This window comes from Brachycentrus maculatus, unplaced genomic scaffold (genome assembly GCF_059751285.1).
Source record: "Brachycentrus maculatus isolate JH-2025_06_01 unplaced genomic scaffold, ASM5975128v1 h1tg000147l, whole genome shotgun sequence".
In the NCBI taxonomy this organism is placed as follows: domain Eukaryota; kingdom Metazoa; phylum Arthropoda; class Insecta; order Trichoptera; family Brachycentridae; genus Brachycentrus; species Brachycentrus maculatus.
The window spans coordinates 2,212,685-2,240,000 of NW_028280900.1; the positions used below are offsets into that span (position 1 = coordinate 2,212,685).

The following is a 27,316-nucleotide window of genomic DNA, read 5'->3' on the forward strand; positions in this document are numbered from 1 at the left end:
GAAGGAATAGAGGATAGAGCATAACACAATATTACGCAACACCTAAAATTACACAAGATTTGGAAATTTACTTTATTTTTAATCAAATAAAACTGACCAATGTGGTGAACTTATTTTTCAACTGATGAAAGATTTGGAAATTGATAAAATTCTTCACGTCCTAAATTGCGTTTATGGATCATTAGTTTTGACACAAACGAAGAAATAACACCTTTCGTTTCTATCAAATTTAACTCATCGTGATAACCTCACCTTAAAATCTACAAAAAAAAATCTGATACATGTAACCCACGAAGTAAAAAGCGAAAAAATGGTACTTTTTACTATTTACAATGTATGCTGTTCTCATGACAGAGTTTGGAAAACGAATCAAAACGTCTACAGATATAATGCAAGTAACGTAGCGTGGACTTTTATCACAGATATAATGCAAATAACATAGCGTTTGTGTATTATTGTTTTTAATTACTCAACCCATGTGACACGCGTTCCCCATCCCTGGTATAGAGCATACGTCACCGCACCTGACCGGTTGGTTGCGCCACGGCGCACGGGCGCGATGCCGTTTGCCATTTTTTCATCTAAAAGTTAGTAAGTATATGGTACATGTGATATACATCCAATAGTTGTGATATGGATGGTTTAATTATTGGTAAACATTTCAAACGAGTTGCCGTGGAATGCGAATAAACGTAATTTATACATCGACTTGAGAACATTAAATATCGGTCGCCAATTCCATAATTACTTCGCGATAAACATTTCGATACTTTTTTATCTATATAATTATTTGGGAATATAAGATAACGATCGGTTTTAAAATTTAAATAACTTGTTTTCGATAAAACTTTGATATATTTATTGTAATTATGAAATGAGTAATGACTTTAAACTATGGTGATCTCGATTCGACCATATCATTAAGGTAAAGAGTTTGCGGGATAATGTTTTAAATGTCTGCATTTATGTTTGTTATTTACTACATAAATCAGTTATAAACCTTTGCGAGTTACATTATTTTACGAATGTTTTCAATTCACAAGTTACGAATTTGTCTCTTCGAGCCAAAGTCGTGTGGGACCGACGAAGAATTCTTAATATTACAGAAAAAAAATCTATTTTTTTCACATTCCTATTTCGTGGGTATCATAAAATCGGGAGAAAATTAATATTTTTAGTTTGTAATATTGTACTGGTAACAAAATTAATAAATTTTCATTTATACGTTAAGCTTAGTAAATCTTACGTACCTACTAACTACAATACGTATTCGTTACGCTGCTGAGGTCATTATGTGAATCTATGTTAAAATTACGGTGCATTTTTTATACGTGTTTATAAAAATAAAATAAAAAACAAAAAAATGCCATAACTTCATAAAATATTTTCGGATTTTAATCATTCTTTTTGTTTATTGTAGAGAAAGAGTCAAAATTTTCACGTGTGTAAAAGAAATAAAAGATGGAATTTTTATGTGTCATATCGGCACAAGGATTAAAATTTTCACTTGTAGGTGGTGCCAATGTCTCATTATTCACGAGATGAAAAAACTTAAAGAAAAGTAAAAAGCGGTCCTCAAAAGTAAACATTTTGCTGAAGCACGAAATCGATCTTGAATTTTTCGACCAGTAAGAATTTAGTGTGGCACGTCTGGTGATTCTCATTTCCAATATGACTCCGACGAAAGCCGTACGTGAAATGCATTTCACGTACGTTTGTCGCTTTCCAATATTTCCATCTTGATCTTGAATTTATTGTCGCTTCGCAGTCTTGGCGAGTATAATAGGCGTCAATTTATCGATTCTCCGCAGTATAACGGATATTTATAATCAAACCCCATTCCTGAAGTCAATCTCGCGAGAAACTAAAGTAATGTGCCTATTTCTACACGAAAGTACATATGTAAATTTATTTATTAAATGAGGTCATTAAAGATTCATTTAAGAAATTGAGCTCGTAAAATAAATGGCGAGAGTTTAAATTAGTTTCTGCCTCTTGTAGTATAGAGATGTCCAGTCTGGGACTACTCAGGCGCAGCTCCAAGCAACACCGCTCCACCGCTCCGCCGCCCTGGTCCTCCGCCCTGGTCCTCCGCCCGCAGGGTGACTCATCCCGGTTCCTATCACTAATTAGAGCTCCCTACTTCGGTAGAAGAGTGATGGCGCTATTTGTCGGATACCGAATAATGTATTACGCGAGTTCAAGCGCGATGGACTCGAGTCCGACATATCGAATATCCATTCTCGAGTACACACTTTATGGATTTCGTCCATTACTAGTGCATTACTTCGAGTGTCGTACTAAGGCATGTATGTAATATCGATAACTCATTTCTTGTTTTTTTTTTGCAAAATATGTCGAAAATTAGTGCAAAATATTTATCGATAACTTTCTGTAAGTAGTCCATTTTCCAAAGGTGTCTGATCGAGGATTAATAAGCCCGATTTTATCCGCGAAAGTCGCAAGCAGGAAGAGATAGTGATCGCGATCAGCAGGAGACGCGAGTGTCGTCCGAGTTGTCCGGGGCGAGAACGCGCTCGGACCGCGCTGCTGCGCCGGTGCGGCGCCGGTGCAGCGCCGGTGCAGCGCCGAGGTCTGCGGTGTCGGCAGGCGAGGAGTCGGGAGTCGTATTGCTAATAACTAAAACCACATTTCAAACTGCCGCTAGGGCATTTGGAGAACCGGCATATTCTAACATGCGCACACTACTGTAAATAAGCACGTATACGTAATAACGAATCCGAAACCCTGGTTAAAGATCGCCCGCTTGATGATTTATAAGGAATCATTAGTCGGTTTGGCGTAATAACGTCTCGTCTCTTTCGTAAAAATTAAGCGCGTATAAATATGCGGCGAAAGAAGAGTCGGAATGACGATAAAAGTCCGGAGAGGATCGAGGAATTCAGACGTCTCGTCTCGGTGACTTAATAAAGCCAACGCGAGACGGGACTATTAATAGTCCTCGCTCTGTCAGAGTCTTCGTTTTCATTTTGCATCTCGGAATGTGGAATCTCGGTGTGAGGAATGAGAAGAAGGATGGGTGATAAGAAGAGGTACTCACCAGGCCGTGGCAGGCGGAGAGCGCCACGTGGGAGAGCGGCTGGCCGGCCACCTGGCCGCGGTAGTGGCAGGCCTCCGCGCCCCCGGGCCCCCCGCGCCAGTGCGCGCTGCGCCCGTGTCGCTCCACCACCAGCAGCGGGGAGATGAACGCCGACTCGGGCCTGCGAACAGACCACACCGCATCAGTCCATGAATGATTCACCAGTCGCTGTTCCGCGAAGATGTTCCGCGACGCGTCCGCTCGCTTCGACTGCACTTAAGTACGTGGGTATACGCGGAAAGTGCTTTGTGGACGTCAATAATAATGTCACATAGATCTGTAGCGCCGCGGAAACATAAACTGTCCACGAAGCAATGAAAGCGATATTACGATACGCATTTTTATACATTGCACACTATTACGACATACATTATTAAAATGAAAATATTCCTATGTATATGCCGCGCCGCGCCACAACCACGGAGGCTTCTTCTAATTCTCCGTACGTAGGTACTTTTCCACAATTGCTACGGTGGCGGTGGCGGTGGCGGTGGCGGTGTTACGAGACTTGTACGTTTAAACTTACGTATAGGATTAGGTAAGTGTATAAGTGTCTACCTATTTTATGTATTTTATCGTAGACTGGAATCTGACGCGCGGGAGTTATTGAATGTCTACGATTAAGGATAACTCGAATCGATCCGAAGAGGAACAATAAAATAAAGGATAAGAATGGACTTATTTAAGACGAGCTTCTTGTACTAGTTTCTCGATAGCTACAATGTTATTTCCTTATATTTAATTAAGCGTGATAAGTTTTCACGCTTAATTAAAATTTTCGAATAAGCATCTATTACAATTTACTATGAACTCGAGTAGCCTCGAGTTCCACTGTGGCACTATGTCGCTGTTTACAGCGGCTGCAGTCAAAGGGAAAATTATCGTGATGATGACCAATCTTCAGCGTGGAGTGGGACAATAAGATGAGTGAGTATACTCATCATTAAGTACCTATGTAAAAAAATTATATCTTAAAAAAACATTTAAATTTAGTTGTTATTAGAACATAATTGATTGCTTTTTTCGTAACACGTATGAAAACATTATAATTACAGTATTTATTTGAAATAATATTTGTTTGCATTAAAGTTTTCAACCCTGAAGTATTATGTACCATTTGTCCACAGAGGACTAATAATCACGTATTCTGCGAATAATTCCGCATTCGTTCCCACACTTTTGATTTGAGGAATTTGATCAGGTTTTGTTTTTCAACTCCGGGAAGCGCAGTATCGTATTCTGTATCAATCTGTCCGAGAAGTGACTAATGGTCTCGAGGCGGGGCAGCGGACAGGGGGCAGGGGGGGCAGCGGGGAATGCATCTGCATTTCCTAGAACACCTTCCGAGAACGAGCCCGAATGATTAGTTGACCTTTAAACATTTCGAGGACTAGAATCCTACTCCACCGTGTCGTGTGATTTTAGGGTTAAGTGCAGGATTAAAAAAATACTATTCATTCTTCTAATGTAGGATACTTGTATTGAACGGGACGGTGAATATATCGACTTATTGCTATCTACAGCCAAGGGAAGGAACGTGAGGAAGCGTGCACACGTGTACTGTAAGGTTTGAGCCATCGGTATGGTACTTTTTTCGCGCCGTAAGTGGAGTTAATACAATGAAATATATGTGTGCCAATATCAAATTACTTAATTATTTACAAAAATACAAATAAACAAAAATAAATAATTTTACTATTATTATTATTATTATTTATAATTTTTATTTTTTTTATTTCATAAGTTAGCTTATATTACAAACAATATAAACATTTATTTACACTTAATTTACATCACGGATAATACTACGAGTCGTAAATAGATAAAATGAGAAAGGCTTATTAATATTCACTTCAATTCAATATGAAGAGAATTCTGAAATTTGAATATTACTGCTTAATTAATATTAGTTACATAATAATTGTTCATGTATTATATTAAACATTTTTTCTTTTTTAAAGGAATAACCCGCAAAGCCTCTATTAGAGGCTTGTCTGCAGGTAGGATAGTAAGGATAGGTAAGGTAAATGTGTAAAATACATCACAAATACCCAGACCAATGGAAAATAAATCTTTCTTGAAATTATTTTACTCTTGACGGGAATCGAACCCGCGACGCCAGTTTCGCAGTCGAGCGTCTACCCAACTACGCCACGGCGCCTGTCGCGAGTTCAGTTATATGTATATTATAGCATTATTAATATAAAACAGGGAGCACGACCTTAATGAGCCCTGACGTGATGGGTGGTAGTGACAATATTATGCCATTCTTTATAGGTTGTTTCTTGCTAAATACGGACCTTTGTAACGGTATTGTAGACATTTGCCTCCTTGTCTTAAAGGTTTCGGACCAATACATTTATAAAATGTGAAGAACATCAGTTGGTTACTAAGCAGATAGGTGGTGACATTTATAAATATTTATGAGACGGTAAAATGTATAATATATAAAAGCTTTTACCTTTATAGCATATAAATATATGTAATGTAATAACATCATGGTTCACATGTTTCTGGTAATTTTTTAAGTGTGCAAAGAGCAAAATTATAAGACATCTATTATTGAAACGACATTATTAAAACAGACAAAATTAATAGTTACATTTTCACAACTGCAGATAAAAATCTATGTCAGTTAGTACCTATAGAAATATATGTCAGTTAGTACCTATAGAAATATATGTCAGTTAGTACCTATATATAATTATTATTATAGATTATCGTGAGCAGGTTTTTTAAATCGACTTTAGATAATTCTCGATATATTTGCGAAATAGTTGTGAGTTTTTGGATGTTGCTATTATTTGCGTACCTACTTATATAGTATTTTTATTATCTAGAATTGATTACGAATGAAGACATTTGAACGACTTTTCCTTTATACTGAAACTCAACATTTAATGCTACGTTCGGTTCAACCACTCACTGGTCGAATTACATTTGTTTCTAAAGTACTACGATATGTATAAACATATGTATAACAACTGAGATTGCGGAGTAAAGTAGGCCAAAATAAAAATACAAAATGTTCTAATCTACTAGGCGGGTTAGGATTGCAGTTCGCGGAGATGTGTGTGGAAGGTGTCGCATTTCTGGGCGTCTTTTTGTTACACATAGTTAGGCGGAGATTCTCCACATACTCGCGCGAAGAGAGCGGCGAGAGTGGACAGTACACGGTACACGGTAGACAATGGGCGCATTTAAATAAATCAATTTAATTGGACAAGTTTGTCTGGCGAAACTGATATTATTGATGACTAGGAGACCCCTGGAAACAATATCCGCGATGTAAAATGCGATCCACGAATTTTACAGCCACTACTAATTCATTCATTTATCTTAAAATGGCAAATGAAAATACAACATTTGTATGTCATTGGAATCTGTCCGACGAAAGATGAGTAATCTGGTGTATCGATGAATTTCTTGAAGAAAATCATATAAATCGGTGATTTTATATTATAACTTCAATTTTCTCGCCAGTGTTGCTTTTTTACATCTTTGAAAAAATATTTCATATTCTTAAAAAAAAATGTTTTTAACGGTTTTGTTTTTTCGGTGTTTTTTGTATTCTAGTAAGAAGTATATTTTTCTGGTTTGAAAACATTACAATTAGCTTCTAACCATATTGTATACGTATACATGCAATGTTGTAGCGCAGGTCGGGCGGGTCGTCGGGCCCGAGCGCGTCCCCGGGCCGCGAGGCGCCGTCAGTATTAGGGTGGTATAGTAGATAAGAGAGTCACCTGAGGTCGAGCCGCACCGTGATATTGTAGTGCAGGTCGGGCGGGACAGTATTAGGGTGGTATAGTAGAAGAAGAGAGTCACCTGAGGTCGAGCCGCACCGTGATATTGTAGTGCAGGTCGGGCGGGACAGTATTAGGGTGGTATAGTAGAAGAAGAGAGTCACCTGAGGTCGAGCCGCACCGTGATATTGTAGTGCAGGTCGCGCGGGACAGTATTAGGGTGGTATAGTAGAAGAAGAGAGTTACCTGAGGTCGAGCCGCACCGTGTATTTGTGTTGCAGGTCGGGCGGGACAGTATTAGGGTGGTATAGTAGAAGAAGAGAGTCACCTGAGGTCGAGCCGCAGCGCCCTGCCGCCCACCGTGATGTTGTAGTGCAGGTCGGGCGGGTCGTCGGGCCCGAGCGCGTCTCCGGGCCGCAAGCTGCGGCGTGCGCGCGCGCCCGGCCCGCCGTGCGTGGCGCGCAGTGCGTGCGACACGAAGGCGCCGTCCGCCGCCACGCGCACCGGCACCGTCACCTCGCACGCCGCGCCCGCCACGTGCTCGCGCGCGTACATTCCTGCGGAGGCCAAACAGTGTGTGTGTTACTGCCATGCGGATCAACTCGTTCGCGTTTCGGTTAACCACAAATCGATCATATTTCATTGACGAATCATACGTAAATATTATACATACTTATATATTGTGTCAAAAGTCGAGTTGTTAAAGAATGTAAAATCTCCGACACAAATTTTGAAATAGAATACGATTTTCGAATTTCGATGTAAGTACACCTCGTTTTCTTCAGAGAAGGATACGTACTAGTAAAAAATAGAAATATTAATAATCAACGCGATAAAGGAGTAGTTACTCGTAATTAATGCGATATTAATTCAACTCAATGCGACGCGACGCGTGCCGCGCATACCCAAACATATTACCGATGAGGCTACAACAGCTTTTTGGAATTTCACTGACGCGCTTAAAGATTTATTTACTTATTTAAACTTCATGTACAAAAAAGAAATAAGTATTGGTTGGTTTATTGCTAAAAAGCAATACCTTCCAACCAATCAAAATCAGACTTGTAATATTGGCCAAAACGTTTGATACCATATATAGCTAATGGATTTATATTATCCACTGACACTTCGTGATGCAATTGCATTTTTAATATATTATTAGATTTAAACCAATATTTTTAGCTTTTCCACTTTATTTTTATTTGACCAGCGACCGGGTTTCGTCGTTACCGACATCGACACCAGTCTGATGATGTCGGTAACGACGAAACCCGGTCGCTGGTCAAATAAAAATAAAGTGGAAAAGCTAAAAATATTGGTTTTAATCTAATAATATATTAAATCCATATATAGCTGTTTGCATTTAGAGGGTACATATAACGAGAACAATTAAAAAAACATAAATTACAAACTGATTATAATAAGGAAGGCAAAGGAAAAGGGGAGTTTATGGAAGGAGGTATAGGGAAAAACTAAGGGAGGAGGTGCGATGGACAGTTAGGATTCTAATGATAGATAGTAATGTCTCAGACGTTTCTTAAAAGTTAAGAAGGTGAATTTTTACAAGGAGAGGTAATTTATTCCATAGTCTGACCGCTTGGACAGAAAAAGAATTACTGAAGGACGATGAGTTATGGCGAGGAATGGAAAGTGATAGACCGTGATCTGAGAGGTATATAAAATTTTCAGCAAGATATTAAGGTGCATTGGGGTTGTGAAGAATATTAGGTAGCGTGAGAGATTGAAGATTTATACGCTGCAGCGTATAAATCTTCAACCAGCGCGCTGGTTGAAGTGAAGCCATTTTAGATCCGTGCGTGGTGAAAAATGTTCATTTTTTTTAAAATTGAAAATGAAACGGATGCTATGATTTTGTAGACGATCCAGAGAATTTATAAGATCGACGTTCGGATCAATGTAGCAAACATTATCAAAGCATATGGAAGAAAGAATAATAGATTGGGACAAATTTATTTTCGCTGTGGTCGGGAGAAAGTCTTTTTAAAGCATGAAGAGTGCAGGAGAATCTTTTAGACATATTCGGTAATGTTAAGTGTTGAAGTGGTAGTGAGATTGAGAAGAGAGATTTGTCTATGGCTACCAAAAATGATTGTTTGAGATATATATATATATATATATATATATATATATATATATATGTATATATATATATATATATATATATATATATATATATATATATATATATGTATATATATATATATATGTATGTATATATATATATATATATATATATATATATATATATATATATATATATATATATATATATATATATATATATATATTTATATTTATATATATATATATATATATATATATATATATATATATATATATATATATATATATATATATATATATATATATATATATATAAAATCTTGAAACACGTGAGTGAATACTCCATAAAGCTATTGTAGCCTCACCGCTAATGTTCAATAAGTATACGCATTTGTGACATGTATACTTAATATATGATTTATATATTGACCTTTGGGAGTCAATGGGACATGACGTTTTATGTAATTATCGGAGATCACTCGACAAGTCTGCAATTAGCAGCTGAACTAATAATTCATTGGTCTGTAGTCGTGCTGGCGGAATAAATAGATACACCGAAATACAGTACATACGAATAGGTCGTACCTCCACGGTGCAAATGTACGAAGCTTTCTAGAATTAAAATATAAAATCTCTTCAACTAACTTAAGAATCAACCAGTGGATGCAACTTTCGGAATATGACAAAGGATATTATCGCGATTTTAAATTCTAATGCAACTCGTGGACTTCATATCCATGTATTTTGCCATAGAAAATTTTACGTCGTTGTCGTCATAAGATAACCGGTTAGATTTCTACTTGGTTGAATAATAAAAGAGGCAATTTTTGTTAACAATGTTTATTTTTACTTTATACTAAATGATATGTAATAAATTACTTTCCCGCGATAGTACATAAATCTGTGGAAGAGAAACTGTAATCCAAAATATATACCCCCAAGTAAAAAAATCGTATTTTTTCAGACATTAAAGTTTATTACTACTACTATACTATACTATACTATTTGAATTATTGTCATAAAAAAAAAACACTAAATAAAAAATGTCACCATGCAAACGCATATATAAATACAATGAAAATATTATGGTTTTTTTATTTTATATTTTTGACGAACATTTTACGAGCATATATGGCTCACTCCTTTCAACAACGTCATATATTCAAAATTGTCAATTTTTAGTTGTGCATGTTTTCAAAATGCCCAGAAAATGTACTTTATCCCAGCAAAAGCGGCATGTTTTTATCTTAATATTTACCCGCTACAGGGCAGAAAGTGTTGTCATTGCATTTTGAAGAAAAGGTATTGTTTAAGTATTTGTTTTAAATATACTAAATATTTTTCAAATGGAGGAAAAACAGCCCGGTTTTACCTAAAAAGATCTGTTGCACAGTAAAAAGTTCAATAAGTGGCTTAATATTTGTTTTTAGTACATTGGATTATATTTTTAAACTTTAAAAACGATCTCCTGAAAAATCAAGTTTTTTTGAAATATGACGTTTTTGAAAAGAGTGAGCGATATGTACAAAAGTATTTAAATATTTATCATATGTTAGACGAGGCATTGGGTTCGATTATTGATGGGTTGAGTCGCTGATATACGCTTTAATAATTAATATGTTACCTTGGACTGACACTTAAAGCATAAGATTAATCGTCGTGCCTGAATACAAAATATATAATAATATTAAAATAACGACGTGCTATGCCCTATGCACCGGCGGGGGTAGGAAAAAGAGACAAAGAACCTAATCCAAACAGCTCTAAAAGTTACAGACTTGGACAACTCGTAGCAGTTTTCTTTTGATGGGATGGAAGGTTCCGCTTTTTAGCTATTAGCCTAACAATGAGTTCAACTTTTGTATAAGAAATTAAATAAATAAAAAATAAAGAAGATTTACGTAAAATTAACGTTAAAACAAAACTCCAAAATGATGGGTGGTAAAATTAAACAGGTACTATGTTGAGTACATTTCAACGTACACACAATAATCTAAAATCGACCGGAAATAAATACAATGCCAACATAAACAAATTTTATTTTTTTTAATAAAGTATTGCCCTTTTTCATATAACACAAAATAATGATGAATTACTTAAGAACTTCGACACATCGTATCGGAAATAAATAATATCCGAGATGAATTGTTCTACACATGTAGTGTATATTTCTCGATATGCTAAGAATAATCGATAAGAATAAGAAAATATCAATTTTAGGTGTAAAAATACCTACGTGAACAAAACCAGCTAATCGTCATAAGCAAAGACCAGAATTATGATAAAAAATAGTAACAACTCATTCGATGGATATCGTAATGCCCGCGTACCTATCTGACCATCGCATCGACAGAATAGAAGAGATCCACCGTTATCGATGTTTATAATTACTTACGTCTATCGCGCGGTGACGTAGTATCGTGTGCTCCCCTAGAGATAGTTAGTCACCGGTTGCTTTATCCGTAACAGCATCGGCATCAGCGTCAGCGTCAGCGTCAGCCGAGGGCCGAGACAGATCTCGGTAGCGTTATCTCGCACTAGGAAGATAGCGCATAGCGTGTTATGTCACCGCCCGCGGCCGTGTAACACTATCGTGTATGGTACGAGTACATGTACTATGGTACGCCGCCTCTCGAACGAAGATACGAGTATCAGGTTCAATGCCGCGATATTGGTCGCCCGCGAAACCTTTTCATGTTCCTGAACTTTGGCCCGTAGACAAATGCATATCATTTTATTTTGTGTAAGTATAATAATAATAAAAAAAAAACATGTGTACGTATGTAACATAAAAGGCAGTTTTTAAAACGCTTACGTTAGTTTTCGAATATTAACGTTTCTATGAAAATAAACATTATCCTTACGTATAAAATAGCCAGTAAAATTCAAAATATTGGAATAAAACTCTTACATATAATATTATCGACGATTATTACGTTTTTAAAGAAAATCCTTTTAATATTTTTTTGAGTGTCTAGGTATCTCTATCTTAATGCTTTAAAGTCAATACTTACCTTGGAATGAATTTTTAGGAAACAGTAGTACAGTTTTAATATACCAATCCATGTAGTAATTGAACACTTGAGTATTGATCGGTAAAGGGGCTTTCAGCTATTTATATATATATATATATATACATATATATATATATATACATATATATATATATATATATATATATATATATATATATATATATATATATATATATATATATATATATATATATATATATATATATATATATATATATATATATATATATATATATATATATATATATATATATATATATTCGCTCACTCCTTTCAAGAACGTCATAAATCAAAAAACTTGATTTTTCAGGAGAATGTTTTAAAAGTTTTAAAATATAATATAATGTATTAAAATAAGTATCAAGCCACTTATTGAACTTTTGACTGAGCAACAGATCTTTTTAGGTTAAACCGGGCTGTTTTTTCTCCATTTGAAAAATATTTAGTTTATTTAAAAAAATAATTATACAATACCTTTTCTTCGAAATGCAAAAACAACACTTTCTGCCCTGTAGCGGGTAAATATTAAGTTAAAAATTTGCCGCTTTTGCTGGGAGGTAGTACATTTTCTGGGCATTTTGAAAACATGCACAACTGAAAATTGACGATTTTTGATTTAGGACGTTCTTATATATATTTATTGTATATTTCTTGATATTGTGTGAATTTCTCGATAATTCTTTTCCACATTAACTGAAAGTCGTTTGGATATTTACAAATGAACTTTGATTATTTCGACCTTACCGTAACGAAAAGCATGTTAAAAAGGGATTAGGTCGTTTACCTCCCCTTATCCAAACCTTAATCAAGTAATGATCATATTCTTTGTCAAATAAACCGAAAAAACGTAAAGAAAAACGCAGACCTTTTCGGAACATATAAAGAAATTTCAATATTTATTGCGATCCCGGCTTTTCTATTACGTTAGTTGTTTTAAAATTAATTCACATATAACTAAACCTTTTTTTTAATGGTGTTTATATTACCTAACTAAATATAAAATTAGGACGAGCCATTAATTGTTTTACATGAAGTACGATCAGTTATTTATAAATTTTTATTTACCCTTTTTGGGTTCCTGAATCCAATATTCGATAGAAATAATAATTTTATTCTCTCAATATATCGAACACTGACGAAAAATGACTATTGGCAGCCAGCTGGTAAGAGCTTAGTGTCAAAACTTGCATGACTTGGATGCGATTGTGAGACATTTAAAAAAAATCAGTCTTTAACTATATTGGTATTTTTAAAAATCGTATTATATGGGACGACAATATGCACGATATAGAAGTCAGAGGGGCGAGAATCCCTACCATATAGAAGTGAGAGTAGCGCATGTGGCGACGCGTCAGTGCGGGCGAGGAGATGGCACGATGGCAGTGTAGATTCTTACTAACGTGTATCTGTACATATTATATATAGTACGTACACTGCGGGAAAGTCGGCCTTATCACCTGTCGTGTGTATTCAGCGGCACATAACACTATGTAATAAGTAATAATAGAGCGTCTTTTATGTAATATTTACATTACATCATACTTTAGTCGGAGATAAGAAAGATGCCTCTTCATGATGGCTCTTTGGCGCGCATCATAAAACGTTTACATTTGTAGAATCATACTACACATGTCGCGGTCCGTCCATGTAGATAATGAGTATTGTTTTCGATTCGATGGTTTGTATCCCGATCACCTTACCTTACCCTCACCTTACTCTCACTCATTAATATACACATAGAGTGATGTAGTTAATTAATAGAATGCAATCTTGATCCCATATTACTCGATACGGGGTGATCTCGGTGTCACGAGTATTAAGTTACGTTTCAGATTAGAGATATGCCAAGTCTAGACTCTAGCTGTAGACTAAGGTCACATAAAGAGTTGGAATGGCCGGAACGTCTCGCGCGGTAGTAAGTTAGAGATGGGTGGCAAGTGGCAGTGTAGGGGTGTGCTGACTGTTGACAAAGCTGGTGAAGGTGCCATCCGATAGTGTTTGTTCACCTTACAGTGTGCACATTTACCATATATCGGTTAATATAATTAATTATACTATGTATAATATGTATGTCTATATACACTATACACAACACCCTGCGATCTGAACGATATAAATCAGATATTTAAAAATATTTTTATAGCGAATTATTAAGAAAATAAAGATGAACTTTACAAGCAAAGTTCTCGAAAGGGTTAAAAATGAAACGGAAATAATGTTTTAAAAATCTTTTTTGAGCTAGGGCCCTCTAAAGTTTGAGAAAAAGCGTATTTAAAAAAAATGTTTACGTGTATACATAAATATATTTAAAAAAATACGGTAGGCAGTAAATGGCTGTTAGACAAATAAAGCTAACATTTAGGTATGCTAATAAAGCAAGTAAAAGCTTGACTTAAACAACGAAAACAATTTTAAAACCCCCAAAAATGACTAACATCGAAACCCGCAAATATGGCAAAACATAATTTCAATAACCTTTAAGGACATGGTATCACACTGTTTTCGTCAATCGTGTACCGTTAGAAAATTCTGCATAAGCATAATATATTTCTTCAAACATAATGCCTCGTAAAATTCTTGTTAACTTATAATTTGTTATTTTGCATTTGTTATTTTTTTCAGGACATGATTGATATTATTTTGTATTCACATGTTTTATTATTAAGAATAACTCCAACGTGCTTTATTAGGTTTTACAGAAAATAATCATAATACACAAATAAAAATCACACACACGCACGCACGCGTGTATATATATATATATATATATATATATATATATATATATATATATATATATATATATATATATATATATATATATGTGTGTGTGTGTGTGTGTGTGTGTTTGTGTGATATCTCAAGAAATCCGAAAATTGTCCTATCCAAGGAAAAAATAGCTACCTATACATAATATTTCAAAGAAAGAGCATTTCATAGAAAATTTAACCAATTTTAAACAATATAGTTTTATGCGACTTCGACCATTTTACCCATTATTGAACATTTATATTGCATTATTTTTTTTATAAAATTAACGCACTGTGGTTTGGATTCCATTCGTATATGTCATTTAAAATTAAAATACAATTTAAAAACATTAACCCATTACAACGTTCCCATTGATAAACGCGGTACCTATCTTAACGTTATAGGGAGGTTTACTATATACTCTTTCAAAATTGATGCAATATGGATGTTCAATAATTGGCAGAATAGTGAACGTTACACTAGTGTATAGAGTTATCACTCAAGCCTGCCAAATAGCTGGTTTCTAGTCCTGGAATGCTCACACTTTCATTTTCTCTCAGATACAAGCTTCGTCTCAGCCGAGACACCTACAGTAAATCATCATCTGTGGGGTGAATAATCCGTACTTGGAAAATAATATCCGACACGTTCATACGGCCCAGCGTATTCCCACACAAAGCTGTACGCAGTTTCTAGTTCTAAGTAAGGGGCACAAGTCTGCGGTATATATCACAGACTTGTGCCCCTCTTCCGTTTCGCTATAGATATTACATATAATTAATCTGATACTCTTTGTTCTGTGGTAGCTCCCCTCGAGTGGCAGATGCAGTTGCTTGAAAATCTTCTCAAAATACAAAACTTACGGAGATATACAGAAGTATGAAAAATTCAGAAGAATGCGAACTTCAAGTTTATTACCACCGGTCAAATAGATTTTATTTAGTGAAATAAAATCTGAAAATATTGAACTTCCACACAACTGAGGCTACGTAGGCGAATTTGGACTCGAAGAAGGAAGAAAAAATGTCTAGAAAAAAAATGTATTCTCTTTCATTCGGTCATCGAAATTCGATTTTTTAAAAAAAAATATAAACTCACCTAAAATGTTTTCGTCGGATTCATCGCTGGATTCGTTCATCAAGTAGCGCGCGTCCGGCCCGGGGGCGTCCGGGGGTGCCGACACCTCGCCAGCGGAGGCCGCCGTCGGGGAGGCTGCCGCCGCGGACGCCGCGGACGCCGCGTCGCCCGGTGACTCCGCTCCCTCGCCTCGGGAGGCGGTCCAAGCGTCGTAAGTATAAAAGGCCCGGACATCGTTCGTGTCGAGCGAATCGCTCAATATCTTCTTATTATTGTAGTTATCCGAAAAGTCACCACCATTATAAAAATTATTATTATTAACGGAAATAAGTCTAGCGTTGCACCAAACGAGGAGGGTTTGGAAAAGGAGGAGTTTGAAGAACAGAAACCAAACTGTCCTCTGAAGGCACATGATGTCCGGAGTCCGCTGTCCGCTGTCCGCTGACACTGTTCACTGTCCACTGTTCTAACGTCCACTTCGCATCACCCGGCTGCGTGACGTCACATCCCACGTCAGGAGGGTACGCTACCACCGCGCATGTATAATGGTGTTCGGCAGAACAAACGCTGGTTCCTGCTGGTTCCGAAAACATTAACTACTCATTTTTCGTTGGTCGTTTCGAAGATCGGTACATTTTTTCAATTTCATCTGAAACAAAAAAATAATTCGTCAAATTCTTCCGACCGCATCCGACGATACATAGGGCACTGGGTCGGTTCGAGACAGCGTTAACTTTACCGCTAATTACGCTAATACAGTGTGATCAGTCCGGTGCTCCAGATTCTTTTAAGAATGGAGTACATATAATGAATATTCTTCACCCGGTCGCCTTCATTATATTTCTGTATCTCATCAAATGTACTGGCGTTTACTATATTTTTAGGAAAAAAAGTGTAGAAAACGGAGTGTGAAAAACGCGTGTAAATATTAGATAAAATTAATAGGTGTTTCAATATGGATGTTTTTAAAAATTTGGTCTACGCGCAATGTTTCCCAATCGTTGCCAGTAAGCCACGCATGTCGGACACGTACTCGGACTAATTACAAATTATTGACGAATGTTAGTGAGTGATTTTGCACGTATTTATAGTACTACATATGTACTGTTCTGGTATAATAACGCTCTCTCAGATTGTAATCGGAACAATTGATTTAAATATTAAGAAATGAATAAATATTAGTCTCCAAACATAAAATTGAAAGTGCATAAGGTGTTTTCGTAATAAGCGAACTGCAGACAAACAAGTCGGATGTCTGGATAAGTACATGATAAATTACTCACTTGAACTAATACGAGTACACGTACGCCACTACTCACTACCCACTATCACCAGGTGGATATAATACAATTTTCCCAAAACAGATTATATTTATTCTCTCAGATGATATTTGAACTTTTCAAAACTAAAATTTTCATTCGGCATCTAAATAAAATAGATGTAAATGAGCGCTATCCATTAGCTCGTGATGAGTGATGAAAATGAGCTCTTAATAGTCTGGTCAAAGTAAAATGCAGTGTTTTATAACGTATAAAACAAGAGTTTTCAGTCAAATTTTCTCGACTCGACGTAAATTTCATGGTTCATAATAATAGCACCGGGAACGGGTCAATCAGACTCCGCGCTCTTTCATCGGGTTATTGTTTACTTTGATTGATTTTATATATATATATATATATATATATATATATATATATATATATATATATATATATATATATATATATATATATATATATATATATATATATATATATATATATATATATATATATATATATATATATATATATATATATATATATATATATATATATATATATATATATATATATATATATATATACATATATATTTATACATATATATATATATATATATATGTATATATATATATATATATATATATATATATATATATAATTTTTTTTTACAGCACATGAAATAAATTTACGAGTAAATGGATAATCATTTTAAAGGAATGAAAACAATAATAAACGAGTTATCCGAAGAACCGACATTTTATAGAAATTTTCGACATTAAGAAAACTGAGGAATAAGAAATACAATACCGCTTTTCTTATTTTTTAGTTTGTAAAGCCGATTATCTACGGTTTACCGTTAAGGGAAATAATAAATTGATTTTTTATCGTAGAACACTTTCAGATATCGAACCAACAATCCTTATAATAAATGATACATTTATTAAAAGAATATCAGTTATGATGCTGTCGGGTGGAAAAAATGGAGAGTTGCTAATTTTGTCAAATTTGTGGCATACACGAAAAACCTTGCGATAAGTAACACGAGCAGATGAATTTAAGCACGGGCGAATGTGTGGTTTTCAAAATTCTCTTTTAACTATAATTTTTCATTCATATGTTGATTTATTTGAATTTATCTGATGAGAACTGTTGTTTTCCATTTATATTGACTGATATCATCGTCCCATTCATTCAGTTTTCAAAGGCCAATTAATTTTAACGCACAAGACATTTCTTTAAACTAGAAGTACTTTTTTCTTGATTCCATTTCGTGACTTTATAAAGCGATAGATTTTGTTAAATGTTAATTGCAATAAATTTCAGAAAAATAATGGATTCAAAAACATAAAATAAAATTATAATTATCTTATTGCTATGGTTTTAAATAACATCAATTAAGATTTGATTACATAAATTTCAAAATTATATGCAATTTTCACTATTATAGAAATAAATCGGACGTTTTATATTTTTCAAAAAAAGAAAAAAGAAATAAATAAATAAAAAAAAATAAATAAAATATATATATATATATATATATATATATATATATATATATATATATATATATATATATATATATATATATGAATATATATATACATATATATATATATATATATATATATATATATATATATATATATATATATATATATATATATATATATATATATATATATATATATATATATATATATATATATATATATATATATATATATATATATATATATATATATATATATATATATATATATATATATATATATATATATATATATATATATATATATATATATATATATATATATATATAAATATATACATTTTTTTTTGTATTTGTATTTGTAGTGAAAATTGCATATAATTTTGAAATTTATGTAATCAAATCTTAATTGATGTTATTTAAAACCATAGCAATAAGATAATTATAATTTAATTTAATGTTTTTGAATCCATTATTTTTCTGAAATTTATTGCAATTAACATTTAACAAAATCTATCGCTATATAAAGCCGCGAAATGGAATTAAGAAAAAAGTACTTCTATTGAAATCACATCAAATATGTTATTATAATGTTAAAATGAAAAAAAAACGCATCACTTTGATTATCCGTAAAATATGAATATTGGATAATAAATACGTACGGTGCATTATGCGCGAACAAGTATCGGGGAGATGGTAATCCTGGGACAACGTGACACTGACAGGAGGACAGGAGCCGGCGACACGTGGTGCCCGGCGCACCGCTATTTGTTTACTCGGCCGCGGGAGCGCGATAACTGAGTCGCGGGTCGCGGGTCGCTGGGCGCGGAGAGACACGCGGAACACGATCGGCAGCGCGCGCGGCCCGACAGCCACTGGCCGGCGGCGCGCGGCGCCCACCACCCTGCCTTCTCGGGGCCCAACGACTACATAATATGCGCTCGATCTAATGGGAATTAAGTGTGTATGCAATATCTGCTCATTCTGCCAGAGAAGTCGCTTATCTTCTTCTCACCCTTATCCGCACCCGGCGCACAGTGCGTTATTTTGGCAATCTAGGGGTACTTTATTATTACGCTTAAAATATACCGGTTTTAGTAGGTTTTTGGATACTATCACTTATAAAATACATGATTGAGTGAACATTTTGTATTTATCTTATAGTATTTCTAGAAAGATATGATAAAATGGGTATTAAAACAACTTTCATGCTTTATGAAAAGAGGTCACAGTTAAATGTGTTTGTATTACACTTAAATGTTTTGGCAGATATTAATATTATTCAAATATTTGTTGTAGATGCATATATGCATAAAACGTCATCACCAATGTTTGTAAAAGAAAGGTATATATTCGTATATGAGGCCAGGAATTATTTGAAAATGGAGAATATTCAAGTTATGTTTTATTCAGAATCACTATTATTTAAATATTCTTCTGATTCATTAAACTCATATTTTAAGTTCTGTTTGAATAGATAAACATGATCACATGGCATCGGATACTTTACCGTCTATCATACAAAATTCATCGTAAGCTTCACGTGCATTTTTATTTCATTAACAAGTATTTTTGTTGGAGAAAGTGTCGTTATTTCATCCAAATTTTTTTCTTTCATCAACTTCTGTAGTCATTGTGTTTACCGTTTCTTTAATAAAAACCAATTAAATGGGGTGCCAATATCTAGTCGACAATGGTGCACGATTTTGCCAAATATATTTTTTGTTGTGTTTAACAGTTCCACTATAAGTATACATATTTGTATTGACATCATAGTAATACTAAACAATTTTTTGTCTGTATGATGGTCTTCTGAAAATTTTGTCGGTACCTATTTTGTCGGCACCATGACAGACCCACTTTAGAATTTTATTTTAACTAATGTTTTTCGAGTAACAAAGAGTTTCAAGCACTTCTTCTTGAACCTTGGATAATCGCGCCCCAGTTAAGTGACTAAAGCGGAATTTCAGCTGAAATTTCGTTGATGGTGATTGCTGGAGAATTTCACAGATTCTTTCGCTTAGTAAGGTGGATATTGTTTCCTATTTATATCTATCATCTGTTGCCTTATGATATCATACTGATGGGTTTTTAGATTATTTTATAGGTAGTGCTTAATCCGCAGATAATTCGGCTTATTTTTTATTGAGATATTTTTTTTATTGTTAGGAAGGCAGAAGATAACTCTCTGATGAAGGCGGCAGAATCTCTTTTTCCAGTTTTTCTCAGTTTGATTACTGTGGCCAAGGACAACTCTTGTTGGGTTGTTAATTTAACATGATTTTGTATTTTTCGTTTTTTGACCTTCGATGCACATGATTCAAAAACCTTTCAAGGCCTACAAGGCTTACAAATTGAGCTACTTTTCAAAGTACTTGATAGAATTTGAGTAAAAATATTAGAAAACATAAGATTTCCTTGAATAATCTATAAAGAATTTGAACTCAAGAATTGTTTTCGAGATCTACCCGATTTATTCCACTTTTGCCCAATTTTTTGACAAACACTTCTGATTTTTGTTTTAAAACTAGTCAAAATCTTAAAAACACTGAAAGCATATTAAATTGCTCCAAAATATATGCAATTATGGCTTCAACTCTCACGCGTTTCGAATCTACGACCCATATGTCAAAAATAGCCTGACGAGAAATTTACGTAGTCATTCTGAAATTGAGAAAAAAATGTATGGGTATGGCAAGTTAAGCAAAAAGTTATTATATATGCTAATAAAAATATAAGTTAAGCTTTTATAAAAATACTGTCATAGTACGGTATTTTAGGGTATGGCATACTAAAAGCCTAGTTATAATTGGAATAAACCAATTATAATTTATATTTACGAGCTATAAGTTAAACAAGACTTTGCAGGCTAATGAAATAATATTTACTCAAATAAAAACACTTACAGTATACCTTGATAAATTAATACTATAAAAATATAAACAAATATTACACATACATAACACAAATTTATAATATGATGACTCAAGCGACTGATGCGCATTCGTTTAAAACCGCTCACCCCCAACGGCGCGCTGAAGCTCGGGTTTCCGATACGATTATGTATTTTTCGGAATGACTTAATTTAAAAATAATTAAACAGATTTGTAAAATGGTTTGTTTTCTATTGGAATAAAATATTTTTTTCAAAATATAAGCCATCGAAAAAATAATAAAGTTCCGCTAGATTGCCAATATAACGCACCGTGCGGCGGTTCGTAGAAAACTTCAGTGGAACGTCTCATAACGAGTTTAAATTCGTTCCAGCGTCTTACTCGTTAAGGGAAACATTTTTTCCCATACACACTTAAAATATTTCACACTTAAAATATTTACGATACGTTCCAGGCCGAAAGAAAACTAAATTTTTTTGAAAAATGTTTTTCGACGTTTATTCGATAAAAATAAAATTTATAAATTCTTAAGGAGTGTAAACATTTTGATTAAAAAAAGACGTAAATAAAAATATGAATTTATGACAAATAATAAATCCCTTGTAGAAAATTGTCATAAGACAATTGTTTTCGCCGACGCTTCAAAATTTGGCGAAAATGTGTCACAGTATTATCGTTGAATAAATTTGCACCACGAATAGTCACCTACTTATTGGGGTGAGGGTGATGCTTCTTAATGTTCGATGCAAGCGTTTCCCGCGCTTTCAGCATTTCTCTTATCGCGCTAGAAGATTGTTGCTCCGCTTCTTCTTCTCCATAATTTGTTGATGTGAAAGCATAAGCTCTTCAGTGGTCAGCTCTTGGCTGTATTCGTTCGCAAACAAGCTCTTCAATATCGTTGTTATCCATCTCGAGTCCCGTGATATTGGCTAATGACACAATCTGGTTGACAGTAGACTCCACAGTTACTGTTTCAAAATCACATTTGACAACACTCTCTGGCCAAAACTTTTTCCAAGAAGAAATGAGGGTTCTCTCGGTAAACCTCCTTCCCAAGCCGCAAAAGTCCCGGTTCACAAGTGAATGTCGTGGAAAAGGGACTTACCTTTACTCTGTTACTCGTTATGCGAAATATCGCTCGTTAAGGGAGATTTGTTTTTGATTTTTTTGCTCGTTATGCGAATACTCGTTATGAGAGGTTCCACAAAACTAACAAAATGAACTCAAACATAATAAAAAAAAACAACCTAGTTTTTTTACCTAACTAAACCAATCCTCACAAAAGTTAACCTAACCAAACAAATTGCCCGCCTCCGTAGTGTAATGGCTAGCGTGTTAAGATACCGTGCTGGAGGTCCTGGGTTCGATACGCAGGAGAGGTCGGAAAAAAATAGAATGATTTTATTTTATACTCAAATATTTATTTACCGGGGACTGGGCCCTGAAGCGCAGGAATGATAACCTTGCTTTCATCTGTTAACGATCAAGATAACACTGCGTCAATACGATGCAGTGCCCTATGAACTGTTGGGTGCCGATAAGAGTTAGAAGAAAGAAGCAATATTCATAAAAAACATATAAAAAAACAAATTTAACGTAGCCTCACATAAATAAACCTTACTTTAACCTACATACTTTACAAAACGTAATTTCACCTAACTTAACAAACTGTAAAAATGTAACAAATATAGTAAAGCAAAACCAAACCTAACTATAGGATACTTAACTAAACTTTACATAATAAGTTAACGGTAAAGGCTTAAGGCCTTACACAAGAACCTTAACCGAACCTAACAATATTAACTAAAGAAAATATGACTCAACCTAAGAAACACACACACACATACACAAATACGTGCACAACGCACACGTGATCACGTGAACACGCACACGTGCATTCATACGTACACGGACACTTGCAATTTCATGTGCTTTGAAACGTGTACCTACACTTGCAATTTCATGTGCTTTGAAACGTGTAACCACACGTGAAAGAACACGTACAAGACCACGTGCTCGCACATGCGCAAAAACACGTGCAGGCACATGTGCAATTACACGTGTAATTACACGCAAAAGTTCACGTGCAGGTTAACGTGTTGGTACACGTTCAACTACACGTGCAATAACACGTGCAATTACACGTGAATATATACGTGTGATTTCTCGTACATGTGCACGTACAATTACATTAATTACAAGTACATGTGCAAATACACCTGAAATTAAACTGTAATTACACGTGCAATAACACGTGCATTTACACGTGTAATTGAAAGTGTAATCACACGTGCAATAATACGTGAATTTACACGTGCGAGTAATCGTGCACTTACACGTGAATTTACACGTGCACTTAACACGTGAATTTACACGTGCACTTACACGTGCGATTATACATGAAATTACACGTGCATTAACACGTGCCATTACACGTGAGATTTCTCGTACATGTACACGTGCAATTACACGTGCAAGTACACGTGCAACTACACGTACTTTTTCTCGAAAAAATACACGTGCAATTACACATGCAAGTACATGTGAAATAACATGTGCACATGCACACATGCGAGTACTCGTGTAATAACACGTGCATTTACACGTGCAAGTACATGTGCAGTTGCACGTGCATTTACACGTTAACATATGTCTTAGTACACGTGCAATTCACGTGTTATTTCTCGTACAGGTACACTTACAACTACACGTGCATTACACGTACAATTACACATGCAATTAGACGTGCAATTACACATGCTAAAATAGACGTGCAATGACACGTGTAAGTAAACGTGCAATTACACGTGCAAGCACACGTGCATTTTCACGTGCCAAAACACGTGGATATATATGTGCAATAACACGTGCCATTACACGTGAAATTACACGTGCAATTACACGTGCAATAACACGTGCAATTTCACGTGCCACTACACGTGGATTACACGTGCGATTACACGTGCAATTCTACGTAAAAAAAAATTACACGTGTAATAACACGTGCGATTACACGTGAAATTACACGTGAAATTACACGTGCAATTACACGTGCAATTATTATACGTGAAATTACAAGTGCAATTACACGTGCGATTACACGTGCAAGTATACGTGAATTTACGTGCAAGTACGTGTGCAATTTCATGTGCCATTCCACGTGGATTTACACGTGCGATTACACGTGCCATTACACATGAAATTACACGTGCAATTACACGTGCTATTATACGTGAAAGTACTAGTGCAATTACACATGCAATTACACGTGCAATTTTACACTTGAAATTACACGTGCAATTACACGTGCAATTTTACACTTGAAATTACACGTGCAATTACACGTGCAAGTACACGTGCAATTTCACGTGCCACTACACGTGGATTACACGTGCGATTACACGTGCAATTACACGTGCTATTCTACGTGAAATTACACGTGTAATTACACGTGCAATTACACGTGGAATTACACGTGATATTACACGTCCAATCACACGTGCCATTATACGTGAAATTACAAGTGCAATTACACATACAAGTACACGTGCAATTACACGTGGAAGTAAACGTGAATTTCACGTGCAAGTACGTGTGCAATTTCACGTGCCATTCCACGTGCGATTACACGTGCTATTACACATGAAATTACACGTGCAATAACACGTGCTATTATACATTAATTTCACGTGCAAGTACGTGTGCAATTTCACGTGCCATTCCACGTGGATTTACACGTGCGATTACACGTGCCATTACACATGAAATTACACGTGCAACTTTACACTTGAAATTATACGTGCAATTACATGTGCGATTACACGTTACATTACACGTGGCTTTACACATGCGATTACACGTGCCATTACACATGTAATTACACGTGAAATTACACGTGCAATTACACTTGAAATAACACGTGCCCATTACTCTTGAATTTACACGTGCGATTACACGTGCAATTACACGTGCAATTTCACGTGCCACTACAGGTAGATTACACGTGCGATGACACGTGCAATTACACGTGCTATTATATGTGAAATTACACGTGCAATTACACGTGCAATTACACGCGCAATTACACGTTAAATAACATGTGAAATTACACGTGCAATTATATGGGCCATTACACGTGCTATTCTACGTGAAATTACACGTGAAATTACACGTGCAATTGCATATACGTGCAAGTCCACGAAATTGAAAATGAACACACTTTTATCTTTCTCAGCAGAACTCACGCTGGTTATTTTTATAATCTTTTGATTGGGATCGGTGGATTGTTGAGAGAGATTTGACCAATATAAAACGAGATTTTTCACGTGCTTCGAGGAAGCATGACTCTGGAAATGATTAAAAGGAAACGTAAGAGAATACACAGTTTTCACGGGATTAATGGAACAGTGTTGCGAGGATAATAAAATCGAGAAAGGTATTCTTCTGTGAAAACAATCTTTCTTAAGGAATTTTGAGGTTATCGTTTTCTGTAACGTCCAAGTTGATTGAAAATCATTATTTCCATTACAACGAATAATCGAGACGACGGATCAATAATTGTTAGAAACCGATTCTTCTTTTTATACAGTATATAAATTATCAAAACTTTTAATCTTATTTAGAAACCGATACACTGAGAAAACAACGCATCAAAACGAGCTGTCAGTGACATCGATGAACACAAATGAAGTTAGCAGCAAAACGATCCTCAGCAAAACAAGTGTTGTTAAAAATGGCAAGTAAATTTTGCATGTTTGTAAATTTTGCATGTTGTTTTGACCTTTTTGCATGTTGCTTTGACCTGTTTGCACGTTCGTCGTTGGACATATACATAATACGTAATGGATTACGTATTATATAATATGAGTTCATTTTGATTTATGTACGTAACATATGGGGATATAACGTATATCCGATGGCGTATAAGTTTACGGATATGTATATGCATCCATCATCGGGTGCTTGATAAAATTTTCGCCAACGACGAATGCAACGTTATAATATCATCAAGCCGACACGTTCAATATATTAGTTCAATAAAATAGCATTTCATACAAACCATTTTAATGTGGGCGGTCGATGATATTTTTCATCATCTTATCATATCAACCAATATACGTACAAGCCAATTGAATAAAAATAACAGCAATCAAGCAATGATGAATAGGGTTTTTTTTTTTTTTTTTTTTTTTTTTTTTAAGTCCCTGACGTTTCCCCTTACAGGACAAGTCTTCTACTTTCCTTCTCTCTCGCTTCTTCAAGTTCTCCAATCACAGCCCAGATTTCTCCCATAGACTATGAAATCATATGTTTTTCGATCAACGACAATAGTAAAAAATAATGAAATCTTCTCACTTGTTCATTTCAGGCACACTACCGCCACCTGTCTACCAGTAGAAAGCAGAAAGCAGATTTCTTCTACCATTCATCGATACGGAGTTTGCGACTATTCGTCTACAGGTGACAAAATATCTTCATAAAATGGTATGTTTAATTCATTTAATTATTATTATTATTTTTTTTTTGTTCTTCGTTCATTTTTTCGCTACTTAATTTAGTTTATTCTTTGCGTACAAGATAAGAGTTTTGTTGTTTCTTCTTGCTGTTTATTTTCTGTTTGATTTTTGACAAATTTCGTGTTTACTTACGTTCTTATGTAAATAATTTAATTTAACCTTTTTTGGCATTCGCAAAGGCGAAAAACATTTTAACTAAAAAAATCTGAACTTCTTCCTTTTGATCTTTGCACTTTGATTTTTGCTCTTTGCCCTTTGATCTTGGCCCTTTGACCTTCGACATTTTCCTTTTACCTTTGACATTTTCCGTTGACCTTTGGACAATATTCTTTGACCTTTGACATTTTTCTTTGACCTT

At 34.9% G+C, this 27,316-nt stretch overlaps 1 protein-coding gene across 1 annotated transcript in view; it reads right to left on the reverse strand.

Moving 5' to 3' along the window:
• Positions 1-19,425, reverse strand: part of AdamTS-B (ADAM metallopeptidase with thrombospondin type 1 motif B) — a 96,629-nt gene extending 77,204 nt beyond the window's left edge. Inside the window, exons 1-4 of the mRNA XM_088261123.1 lie at positions 19,211-19,425; positions 15,816-16,443; positions 7,175-7,403; positions 3,062-3,221 (exon numbers count right to left, since the gene is read on the reverse strand). Coding sequence (XP_088117249.1) covers positions 3,062-3,221; positions 7,175-7,403; positions 15,816-16,206 — 780 coding nt within the window. The 5' untranslated portion in view covers positions 16,207-16,443; positions 19,211-19,425. The remainder of the gene's footprint in view (positions 1-3,061; positions 3,222-7,174; positions 7,404-15,815; positions 16,444-19,210) is intronic.
• Between the last annotated feature and the right edge of the window lie 7,891 nt (positions 19,426-27,316).